At 47.5% G+C, this 12961-nt stretch overlaps 1 protein-coding gene across 1 annotated transcript; it reads right to left on the bottom strand.

The window, feature by feature from the left end:
- Window positions 1–8928: 8928 nt before the first annotated feature.
- On the bottom strand, window positions 8929–10905 carry LOC109744117 (berberine bridge enzyme-like Cyn d 4). The gene has a single exon (XM_020303210.4). It carries the CDS (start codon window positions 10710–10712, stop codon window positions 9102–9104), a length of 1611 nt encoding a protein of 536 aa, XP_020158799.1. The 5' UTR covers window positions 10713–10905; the 3' UTR covers window positions 8929–9101.
- Between the last annotated feature and the right edge of the window lie 2056 nt (window positions 10906–12961).

Genomic DNA, 12961 nt, shown 5'->3' with positions numbered 1-12961 from the left:
ATGTCATCTTGTGGATGCTACCACGCGCTACTTGGAGCCATTTCAAATAACTGCTCTACTATACGAATCCGGTTTACTACTCAGAGTCATCCGGATTAGTGTCAAAGTTCGCATCGACGTAACCCTTTACGACGAACTCTTTTTCACCTCCATAATCGAGAAAATTCCTTAGTCCACTAGATACTAAGGATAAGTTCGACTGCTGTCATGTGATCCATTCCCGGATCACTATTGTACCCCTTGACCAACTCATGGCAAGGCCCACTTCATGTGCGGTACACAACATAGCATACTGTAGAGCCTACGTCTAAAGCATAGGGGACGACCTTCGTCCTTTCTCTCTCTTCTGCTGTGGTCAGGTCTTGAGTCTTACTCAACACTCGCACCTTGTAACACAGCCAAGAACTCCTTCTTTGCTGATCTATTTTGAACTCTTTCAAAATCATGTCAAGGTGTGCGTTCCTTGAAAGTATCATCAGGCGTCTTGATCTATCTCTATAGATCTTGATGCCCAATATGTAAGCAGCTTTATCCAGGTCTTCCTTTGAAAAACTCCTTTCAAACAACCCTTTATGCTTTCCAGAAATTTTACATCATTTCGGATCAACAATATGTCATTCGCATATACTTATCAGAAATTCTATAGTGCTCCCACTCACTTCTTTGGAAATACAAGTTTCTCATAAACCTTCTATAAACCCAAAATCTTTGATCATCTCATCAAAGCGTACATTCCAACTCCGAGATGCTTACTCCAGTCCTTAGAAGGATTGCTGGAGCTTTGCACACTTGTTAGCATCTTTCAGGATTGACAAAAACCTTCTGGTTGTATCACATACAACCTTTCCTCAAGAAAATCTTCGAGGAAACAATGTTTTGACATCCTATCTGCAAGACTGCTAATACAATTCCAACAGACTCTCAGCATTGCTACGAGTGAGAAAGTCTCATCGTAGTCAACTCCTTGAACTTGTCGGAAAACATTTTAACGACAAGTCGAGCTTTCTTAATGGTGACACTTACCATTGTTGTCTGTCTTCCTTTTAAAATCCATCTGCACCCAACAGCCTTACGACCATCAAGTACATGGATCCTCTCTCGGATTTTATGGCCTCGAGCCATTTGTCGGAATCCGGGCCCACCATCGCTTCTCCATAGCTCGTAGGTTCATTGTTGTCTAGCAACATGACTTCCAAGACAGGATCACGCATTACTCTGAAGTAGTACGCATCCTCGTCGTCCTACGAGGTTTGGTAGTGACTTGATCCGAAGTTTCATGATCACTATCATAAGCTTCCACTTCAATTGGTGTAGGTGCCACAGGAACAACTTCCTGTGCCCTGCTACACACTAGTTGAAGTTATGGTTTAATAACCTCATCAAGTCTCTACCATCCTCCCACTCAATTCTTTCGAGAGAAACTTTTCCTCGAGAAAGGAACCGTTTCTAGAAGCAATTACTTTTGCTTCCAGATCTGAAATAGGAGGTATACCCAACTATTTTGGGTATTCTTATGAAGATGCATTTATCCGCTTTGGGTTCGAGCTTATCAGCCTGAAACTTTTTCACATAAGCATTGCAGCCCCAAACTTTTAAGAAACGACAACTTAGGTTTCTCTAAACGGTGTCGTCTCAACGGGATTGCGTGGTGCCCCTTTTAAAGTGAATGTGGTTGTCTCTAATGCCTAACCCATAAACGATAGTGGTGATTCGATAAGAGACATCATGGTATGCACCATATCCAATAGGGTGCAGTTATGATGTTCGGACACACCATCACACTGTGGTGTTCCAGGCGGTATTAATTGTGAAACATTTTCCACAATGTCTTAATTGTGTGCCAAACTCGTAACTCAGATATCTCTATGATCATATCATAGACATTTTATCCTCTTGTCACGACGATCTTCAACTTCACTCTGAAATTACTTGAACCTTTCAATAATTCAGACTTGTGTTTCATCAAGTAAATATTCTCAGCATCTACTCAAATCATCTGTGAAGTAAGAACATATCGATATCCACTGCATGCCTCAGCACTCATTGGACTGCATACATCAAAATGTATTACTTCCAATAAGTTGCTCTCTTGTTCCATCTTACTGAAAATGAGGTTTTTCAGTCATCTTGGCCATGTGGTATGATTTGCATGTCTCAAGTGATTCAAAATCAAGTGAGTCCAAATGATCCATCTGCATGGAGTTTCTTCATGCATATATACCAATAGACATGGTTCGCATGTCTCAATCTTTTCAAAAACGAGTGAGTCCAAAGATCCATCTACATGGAGCTTCTTCATGCGTTCTATGACTCAAATGGCAGTGCCACAAGTATGTGGTACTATCACTACTATTTTATATCTTTTGGCACGAACATGTGTATCACTGCGATCGAGATTCATTTTAGGTGCAAGACCATTGAAGGTATTATTCAAATAAACAGAGTAACCATTATTCTCCTTAATGAATAACCGTATTGCGATAAACATAATCCAATCATGTTTATGCTCAACGCAAACACCAAATAACAATTATTTAGGTTTAACACCAATCTCGATGGTAGAGGGAGCATGCGATGCTTGATCACATCAACCTTGGAAACACTTCCAACACATATCGTCATCTCACCTTTAGCTAGTCTCCGTTTATTCCGCAGCTTTTATTTCGAGTTACTAACACTTCGCAACTGAACCGGTATCTAATACCCTGGTGCTGCTAGGAGTACTAGTAAAGTACACATTCATATAATGTATATCCAATATACTTCTGTCGACCTTGCCTGCCTTCTCATCTACCAAGTATCTAGGGTAGTTCTGCTTCAGTGACCGTTCCCCTCATTACAGAAGCACCTAGTCTCGGGTTTGGGTTCAACCTTGGGATTCTTCACTAGAGCAGCAAATGATTTGCTATTTCATGAAGTATCCCTTTTGCCCTTGCCCTTCTTGAAACTAGTGGTTTTACTAACCATCAACAATTGATGCTCCTATTTGATTTCTACTTTCGCGGTATCAAACATTGCGAATAGCTCAAGGATCATCATATCTATCCCTGATATGTTATAGTTCATCACGAAGCTCTAATAGCTTGGTGGCAGTGACTATGGAGAACCATCACTATCTCATCTGGAAGATAAACTCCCACTCGATTCTAGCGATTGTGGTACTCAGACAATCTGAGCATATGCTCAACGATTGAGCTTTTCTCCCTTAGTCTGCAGGCTTAAGAAACTTGTCAGAGGTCTCATACCTCTTGACGTGGGCACTAGTCTGAAAACCCAATTTCAGTCTTCGGAACATCTCATATGTTCTGCGACGTTTCAAAAAAAACGTCTTTGGTGCCACAATTCTAAACCGTTAGCATTACGCACTGAACTATCACGTAGTCATCAAAACATGTATGTCAGATGTTTCGCAACATCTACAGACGACGCTGAGGTTCAGCACACCGAGCGGTGCATTAAGGAGATAAGCCTTCTGTGCAGCAATGAGGACTATCCTTAGTTTATGGACCCAGTCCGCATAATTGCTACTATCAACTTTCAACTAATTTTTTCTCTAGGAACATATCTTAAACAATAGAGCTAAAGCGTAAGCTATGACATAATTTGCAAAGACCTTTTGACTATGTTCATGATAATTGAGTTCATCTGATTAATGAACTCCCACTCAGATAGACATCCCTCTAGTCATCTAAGTGATACATGATCCGAGTCAAACTAGGCCGTGTCCGATCATCACGTGAGACGGACTAGTCATCATTGGTGAACATCTCCATGTTGATCGTATCTGCTATACGACTCATGTTCGACCTTTCGGTCTCTTGTGTTCCGAGGCCATGTCTGTACATGCTAGACTCGTCAAGTCAACCTAAGTGTTTTGCATGTGTTCCGAGGCCATGTCTGTACATGCTAGGCTCGTCAACACCCGTTGTATTCGAACGTTAGAATCTATCACACCTGATCATCACGTGGTGCTTCGAAACAACGAACCTTCGCAACGGTGCACAGTTAGGGGGAACACGTCTCTTGAAATTTTAGTGAGGGATCATCTTATTTATGCTACCGTCGTTCTAAGCAAATAAGATGTAAACATGACAAACATCACATGCAAATCATAAAGTGACGTGATATGGCCAATATCATCCTGCGCCTTTGATCTCCATCTTCGAGGCGCGGCATGATCACCTTCGTCACCGGCATGACACCATGATCTCCATCATCATGATCTCCATCATTGTGTCTTCATGAAGTTGTCTCGCCAACTATTACTTCTACTACTATGGCTAACGGTTAGCAATAAAGTAAAGTAATTACATGGCGTTTTCTTTGACACGCAGGTCATACAATAAATTAAGACAACTCCTATGGCTCCTGCCGGTTGTCATACTCATCGACATGCAAGTCGTGATTCCTATTACAAGAACATGATCAATCTCATACATCACATATATCATTCATCACATCCTTTTGGCCATATCACATCACATAGCATACCCTGCAAAAACAAGTTAGACGTCCTCTAATTGTTGTTGCATGTTTTACGTGGCTGCTATGGGTTTCTAGCAAGAACGTTTCTTACCTACGCAAAAGCCACAACGTGATATGCCAATTTCTATTTACCCTTCATAAGGACCCTTTTCATCGAATCCGATCCGACTAAAGTGGGAAAGACAGACACCCGCTAGCCACCTTATGTAACTAGTGCATGTCAGTCGGTGGAACCTGTCTCACGTAAGAGTACGTGTAAGGTCGGTCCGGGCCGCTTCATCCCACGATGCCGCCGAATCAAGATAAGACTAGTAACGGCAAGTAAATTGACAAAATTGACGCCCACAACTACTTTGTGTTCTACTCGTGCATAGAAGCTACGCATAGACCTAGCTCATGATGCCACTGTTGGGAACGTAGCGGAAATTCAAAATTTTCTACGCATCACCAAGATCAATCTATGGAGTAATCTAGCAACGAGGGGAAGGGGAGTGCATCTACATACCATTGTAGATCGCGATGCGGAAGCGTTGCAAGAACGCGGATGAAGGAGTCGTACTCGTAGCGATTCAGATCGCGGTTGATTCCGATCTAAGCGCCGAACCACGGCGCCTCCGCGTTCAACACACGTGCAGCCCGGTGACGTCTCCCACGCCTTGATCCAGCAAGGAGAGAGGGAGAGGTTGGGGAAGACTCCGTCCAGCAGCAGCACGACGGCGTGGTGGTGATGGAGGAGCGTGGCAATCCCGCAGGGCTTCGCCAAGCACCGCGGGAGAGGAGGAGGAGGGAGAGGGGTAGGGCTGCACCAAGAGAGAGGAAGTCTCGTATGTTTGCAGCTCCAAATACCTCAAGTATATATAGGGGAAGGGGAGGGGCTGCGCCCCCATCTAGGGTTCCCTCCCTAGGGGTGGCGGCAGCCCCCAAAACCCATCTAGGGTGCGGCCAAGGGGAGGAGAGAGGGAGGGGGGCCACTAGGGTGGGCCTTAAGGCCCATCTGGACCTAGGGTTTGCCCCCCTCCCACTCTCCCCGCGCCTTGGGCCTTGGTGGGGGGGCGCACCAGCCCACCTGGAGCTGGTCCCCTCCCACACTTGGCCCACACAGCCTTCTGGGGCTGGTGGCCCCACCCGGTGGACCCCCGGGACCCTCCCGGTGGTCCCGGTACATTACCGATAGCACCCGAAACTTTTCCGGTGACCATAACAGGACTTCCCATATATAAATCTTTACCTCCGGACCATTCCGGAACTCCTCGTGACGTCCGGGATCTCATCCGGGACTCCGAAAAACATTCGGTAACCACGTATATCTATTCCCTATAACCCTAGCGTCATCGAACCTTAAGTGTGTAGACCCTACGGGTTCGGGAACCATGCAGACATGACCGAGACGTTCTCCGGTCAATAACCAACAGCGGGATCTGGATACCCATGTTGGCTCCCACATGTTCCACGATGATCTCATCGGATGAACCACGATGTCGGGGATTCAATCAATCCCGTATGCAATTCCCTTTGTCTATCCGTATGTTACTTGCCCGAGATTCGATCGTCGGTATCCCGATACCTTGTTCAATCTTGTTACCGGCAAGTCTCTTTACTCGTTCCGTAACTCACATCATCCCGTGATCAACTCCTTGGTCCCATTGTGCACATTATGATGATGTCCTACCGAGTGGGCCCAGAGATACCTCTCCGTTTACACGGAGTGACAAATCCCAGTCTCGATTCGTGCCAACCCAACAGACACTTTCGGAGATACCTGTAGTGCACCTTTATAGCCACCCAGTTACGTTGTGACGTTTGGTACACCCAAAGCATTCCTACGGTATCCGGGAGTTGCACAATCTCATGGTCTAAGGAAATGATACTTGACATTAGAAAAGCTTTAGCAGACGAACTACACGATCTTGTGCTAGGCTTAGGATTGGGTCTGTCCATCACATCATTCTCCTAATGATGTGATCCCGTTATCAACGACATCCAATGTCCATGGTCAGGAAACCGTAACCATCTATTGATCAACGAGCTAGTCAACTAGAGGCTTACTAGGGACATGGTGTTGTCTATGTATCCACACATGTATTTGAGTTTCCTATCAATGCAATTCTAGCATGGATAATAAACGATTATCATGAACAAGGAAATATAATAATAACCAATTTATTATTGCCTCTAGGGCATATTTCCAACAATTATCTATAGCCCTTTTCCTAGTAGTGCTCTCTTCTCTCGCGTGGCCCCCCTCGCGGGGGACACGGGGGGGATCCAACCTCCTCTCGCCAGAGATTCGTCCCGTGCTCCTCTTCCCCTCCGCCGCCGCAGGTGGTCAGCGCCGGGCTAAGCCCGTGCGTGCGATGCGGTGGCGGAGGGCCTCTCCCCTCTCCCCCGGATCCATGGTGGCGCGGGCGCCCAGATGCGCGGAGGTGCGGCCCCCACTTCGGCCCACGGTGGTGCGGCGTCCCAGCAGCGGCGCCTGTGGTGGTGCCGATGGGAATCAGCCGGTGGCACACAGAGCGCCGGTGGCCGGGGCGGCGACCCCATGGCTGGGTGGCGGCGCGACCGTTGGTCCGATCAGTTCCGGCCCGTCCCGGATCTGGTGACTACTGGACAGCACGGGGGATGGTGGCGGCTCGACGTGGCCGGTGATCTGGACGCGGTGGTGCCGGCGGCTCTTCGCTGGTCTGCCGGAGTTCCAGGGGTATCATCGTCTCCGATTCGTTCTGCTTCGGTTTGTGCTAGCTCTAGTCCAGGGAGACTGTCGTCATCTCCTGGTGCTGGCTGCATGGATCTGGCGGTGGCGGCTGGATCCTTTTGGTCTAGTCTCCGACAGAGAAGACGACGATCCGTGCACAAGAAGCTGGATGGAGTTTTTCGAACAGACATGGGTGAAAACCTGCTCTTGACTAGATGGCAAAGTCGGCGGTGGCGGCGCTCTTTAGTGTCGTTCCCTTCTTGAAGACATCGCCGTGGAGAAGTTCTAGACCACTATCTGCTATCTCCGAGGGAAACCCTAGATCGATAGATCAAAAGACGTCGGCGCTCTTGTGTCGTTTTCCCCTCGGGGGCGTCATTCTTGGAGGTGTACATGAACTCGAGGGACCAGTGGACGACGTCTTTGGTGGAGCGGTGCTTCATCATACACATTGATGGTGACAGATCTCGATGGCATGGCGCCCTGGAGATTAGGCGTCGATGTGCGATGATGGACTCGCGGAGAAGGGTGATACTGTCTGGTGTCGTGGTGGCGTCGACGGCAGCTAGACTAGGCAAGATTGATGCAGCAGTACACCTCTGAAGATGGATTGGTGGCAGGTGGCGGCGGCGGCCTCTGAGTGTGCGCCGAACCGATGGGTGCCCCATACACGGCAGACGTCCTGGTTGGGGCCTCAGGTCTTAGATGTTACGTTTGGCTGCAAGGTCTGTTTGGTATTAGGCCCAGACTATCAGCATCCCTTCATCAACTGGATAGAAGTAGCGATAGATGTTGCCTAGAAGATGGCTGCAGTCTTATTGTTGTATTACTTTGTAAAGTCTTTTGTGCATAATTAATAAAGTGGCTGCATGCATTGTTCAGATGTAGAGGCTGGGGCCGTCCTCCTTTTAAAAAAAAAGGAACATGCAATAAATCAATGAATTAATTCATTTGGTCTGTTCTTCACGTGTGCATGAGTACTACTCACGTACGCGGGCAGTTGCCACGAATCAATTGTGCATGCATGCTAGAGGATGCAGCCTGAGGACGATGCTTGCGCGCGTGCATGTCTCGTGGCCACGTTGTCACTTAGCACCTTGTGGGGTGATTACTGCTCTTTTTCCAATTCTTCCCAGTGGATATAGACAGTGGAAAATTCTTAATTGGAACATAAGGGGGCTGGGGGACAAAGCAAAATGGCTAGCTCTCCTCTCTCCAACAAAATAGAGGAATCCCAGTGTGACATTCTTTGCTTGCAAAAAAAAAAGAGTAAATTATTGATGCAACCCTTCTCAATAAAAATATTTGTCCTAAAAGGATTAGCAAAAAAAAAAAAATCTGGTTTGAAAGCCCGAGAGAAGTCCATGTGGTGGTCAAGTTTTATCTAGCCTTCAAGGGAGAAACGCTTATAGTTATGGCAATAGCAATCATCTTAAATCAAGTTATACACATTTTTTGTTAGAGGGACAGTGTTATCCTCAACGCACCAGGGTTCAAGTCCTGATGCTCGCGTTATTCTTGGATTCATTTAAGGATTTTCAGCGATGCACTTTCAGTGGGAGACGTTCCCATCGATGACAAGGCGCCTACGATGACTTCGTAAATTTTAAGATGATATGTTGGCTCAGTCTCTCGAAGGTGCTCGTAGGGGTAGGGTGTGTGTTCATAGGGATGAGTGTATGCGTGTATGTATAAGCGCTTGCGTCTGTACTTTGTTCAAAAAAATTGAACGAAGGGACAATATAATTCCATTTTATTTATTATTTTTCATAAACTTGACACGATACACGTTTCTTTGTTTTTTTTCCACCCATGATTATAAACACGATACACGTACAATTTTAGCCATATAGAGACCGAAATTAAGAGTCTCAAAGACCAAACATGCAAAGACAATCAGGAGCACTGCACACTCCAAAGGAATCTACGGTATCATTTTGGCAGCGGGAAGAGGAGGGATGCTCTGCTCATTCCTGAAGAAATCATGGGGATCCACCATGGTCTTCACAGCTGCCAACTTCTTAAAATTTCCTTTGAAATACTTGTCTCCCCAGCTGACTCTAGCCTTCTCATAGCTCGTCACGTTACCGTCCAACTCATTCGTCCCCAGGTCAAGGTCCCTGTAGTTGACATACACAGCCCTTGGGTTCTTGGACACGTAAGGCTCCATCTCCTTGTACAGTCCCCTGACCCAGCTCATTCGCTTCTCCGCTACTGCCGTCCCGTTCTCGTACCAGAAGGAGTAGTACTGGAGCTGGTAAAGGTTCCCCTGCCGGTGCGGGAACGGCGTTTCCGATGGCGAGATGCTGCTCATCAAGCCACCGTAAGGGTCCAGCATGAGCAGCGCAGCCTCGGGCTTCTCGAGCCACGCCGTCCATATGCTCTCCCACACGTCCCTTGGAATGGGCTCTTGCACGTGGTCGGACTTGACCTTAAGATAGTAGCGCGGATTGCTGCTCCTGTTGAGGAGCTGCACCAGTGGTACGGACGTCGTGGAGAAGCCGAAGAAGACCGTGGACTGGACCCAGCTCACCTCCCGGCAGTTTTGCTCCGTCATTCCAAGCTCAGGGAAGCGATCTTGCATGAGCCGATGGAGGTCACCGCACCGGCCAAGAAACAGCGCCTGGAAATTGGCCTGCTGGTTCAGCACGAGCACGCGGAGGTACAGGTCTTGCGGTAAAACCGGCGCCACCTCTTGCCATTTGGTAATCAATTCGATGGCGGATTGGTTCCTTGACCGGATGATGCTGAACACTGTGACGGTCTCCGGCACGGGGACTAGCCGCACCTTCCACGACAGCACGACGCCGAAGCTCTCGCCGCCTCCGCCACGGATAGCCCAGAAGAGGTCCTCCCCCATGGCGCTCCTGTTCATCAGCCTTCCGTTGGCGTCCACGACGACGGCGTCGAGGACATTGTCGGCGGAGAGGCCGTACTTGCGTGCCAGCGAGCCGAACCCGCCGCCGCTCAGGTGGCCACCGATGCCCACGGTGGGGCACGAGCCCGCCGGGAACCCGAGCGAGCAGCTGGCGGCGCCGACGGCGTAGTAGAGCTCGCCAAGGGTGGCGCCGGACTCGACCCACGCCTCAGCACGCGCCGGGTCTACGTGGATCGCCCGGAGAGCGGCGAGGTCCAGCACCGCGAAGGGCTCGTTGTGCTTGTGGAGGTGGACGGAGGCGTAGGAGAGGCCTTCGTAGTCGTGGCCGCCGCTGCGCACGCGGACGCGGACGCCGTGGCGGCGGCCGCAGCGCACGGTGGTCTGCACGTGGGCGTGCTCGGTGGCCGCGATGATCCCTAGAGGGTTGGAGGTGTCCGGCAGGATGTAGCGGAGGTTCCAGGCGGTGGAGAGCAGGAGGGCAGAGTAGGACGGGGTTGACGGGGTCTGGATGAGGCGAGTCGGGATGTCCGCGGAGAGGCAGCCAAGGAATTCATCGATTTCAGCAGTGGAAGCTAAAGAGGGCGTGTTTTGACCCCCGAGGATGCAGAGGGTTAGGACAAGGTGGTGTAAAATTGTCGTCCTCGGTGTCCTGGCCATGATTGATTGATCCACAAGTGGCAACTATGGCTGTGAGCGCTATATGGAAGGCGGCAACTTATATATAGTTGAAGCATCATCTGTATGAATTTTGATTTCAGTTTTGCTAGAACTCATCTAGATGAGATATAGTTTGGTCTCATTCACCTTTTATAGCCATTGGATGTGATGCTATAAGATGCGTGTGTGCTGACGTGGGTTGTACCTGTTTTGGTTTTCAAGGTGAATGAGACCAAATTATATCTCATCTAAATGAGTTCTAGGCACTCCCTTTTGATTTTGCCAACCACATGTCCCATGCGGTAGTTGAAGCATCATCTGTCATATCTAGTTGACCGAGTGCGGTTCCACAACTGGCCAATATGTTCCGTACAAGAAAAAGCAAAACGGTGGAGGAAATTAGAGACCAACTTCACAAAGTTATTTACTTGCTCCGTTCCTAAATATAAATCTTTGAAGAAATTTTACTATGGATCACATATGAAGCAAAATGAATCTACACTTACCATGCATCTACATACATTCGTATGTAGTCCATAGTGAAATCTTTACTAATCCACTCCACCCCCATTGCAGTAAAGCTCCATATCCCCAGTGCTATTGCCTACGCCTAACCTTCGGTGAACCTTTTTTTTTTTTGAAAACGGAACCATTGGGCTGGGCTGTTTTGGTTTTCTCGTTTGGTAGAGTTCCTGCAAAGATGCTGCCCCTATCTCAGTTATTGAGTAACTTTTGTTCGCAACATATTCCAAATTACAGGGATTTTTTTTTGGAAAACAGAGAGAGAGGGAGATCTTTTTGTTAACTCACTTACTCAACATTCTTCAAAATGTTTGTTTGTCATTTTTTATGAACAATTGTGCCGTCTAGTAGCATAGGCAAAGTGGCGACAGAACAGGGCCCCCAAATTTGTAGGGGCCCCAATTTCTAATTGAGGTCTGCTGTAGACGCCCCCCCTAACGTATAACTGCATTCTGGTCATATGGTGCTTAGCGTATGCCGCGTCGTATGCGCGCGTCGCCCCGCGTCGCATACAGCCGAGCCGTTGGCCGAGCCGATACGCCCCCTTCCCCCAGCCGGCGCATGCAAAAAAAAAAAAAAAAAACAGAGACATACACCCCGTGACCTAGCCCGACGTTCACACGGCCCGATCCAGCATCGCCCCAGCCGATCGCCGCCATTGCCCGCCTGTTGCACCTGTTGATAGGATCGTGGGGGGAATAGATCTCTGGGCGTGCAACTTTGCTGGCCCACTTGTCAGGATGGAGAGAGAAGAGTTGAGGGCTATTGAAAGTGAATGGATGACCCCCAACTCAAAACTTTAGAAGTAGGAAAGATACATACGATTTCTAATAGTCTCCATTTTATACAATTGGATTGTGATTTGATCCAGAAATTCATTGTACTCCGGTACTCCCTGGCAGTTTGTGATTCTACCCCCACTGCAGTATGGATCAATCTTGAGCCATTATATTAGAAAGAATGAAACAGTCCAAACTTATTTTCAAGTATCGTAAAAGATCTTCAAAAATGTTCTGCCAAATCAATCAATGCTTCGCTTAATATAAAAAAACTTGGAAAACGGTGGATCAGATCGATGATAAGTTGGATCCATGTTGGCACGATCTATAAAAAGTAAACAATGCAGTAGCACCCAGACCAGACCCCGTTGCAGATATAGAGGAAAAACAATCAAATTAGTACGAGTTTGATTATTTGTTGGCACCAGACAAATTAAGCAGCAGTTGATGCAATCAAGTTACGGTCAACACCGAAATCCATTGACCCGTTTAATCATATAGGCACATGGTTACATGTGGTGTACGATATATGACAGAGTTGAGCTATATTTTAATAAGTGGTTGTTGCGAGAAAGGAAAACTTGATCTGCAGTACTCTGTCTTCTACTAATGGATTTGATACAATTACATCATAGCCTGATACTATGTTTCCCGGGAGAGATATGGCCAAGACACATACCCTTTTTATTGGTTGTATCTGGCTTCATCTATAGTTTCCAGCTCCGATTAAACAACCATGTGATTTTATTCACCGGGTGAACTAAATTGTTCTTTTTTCTGGAGGCTGGTGAGCTCTTATAAGCTTCCCATCGAAGAGATGTTTTTCATTTCGCTAATGTTGTATTTTTTTTCAAAACAAGGTGTCTTTTGGAAAACAGAAAATTGCAAAGCAAAGTAGAACCATGTCTAGACAAGGTTTTGTCGCCAGATTCAATCTCGCTATCTCTT

The sequence above is a fragment of the Aegilops tauschii genome, chromosome 1, assembly GCF_002575655.3.
Source record: "Aegilops tauschii subsp. strangulata cultivar AL8/78 chromosome 1, Aet v6.0, whole genome shotgun sequence".
In the NCBI taxonomy this organism is placed as follows: Eukaryota; Viridiplantae; Streptophyta; class Magnoliopsida; order Poales; family Poaceae; genus Aegilops; species Aegilops tauschii.
Note: the sequence above shows the minus strand (reverse complement) of the source record. Positions and strands in the feature narration are given on the sequence as shown.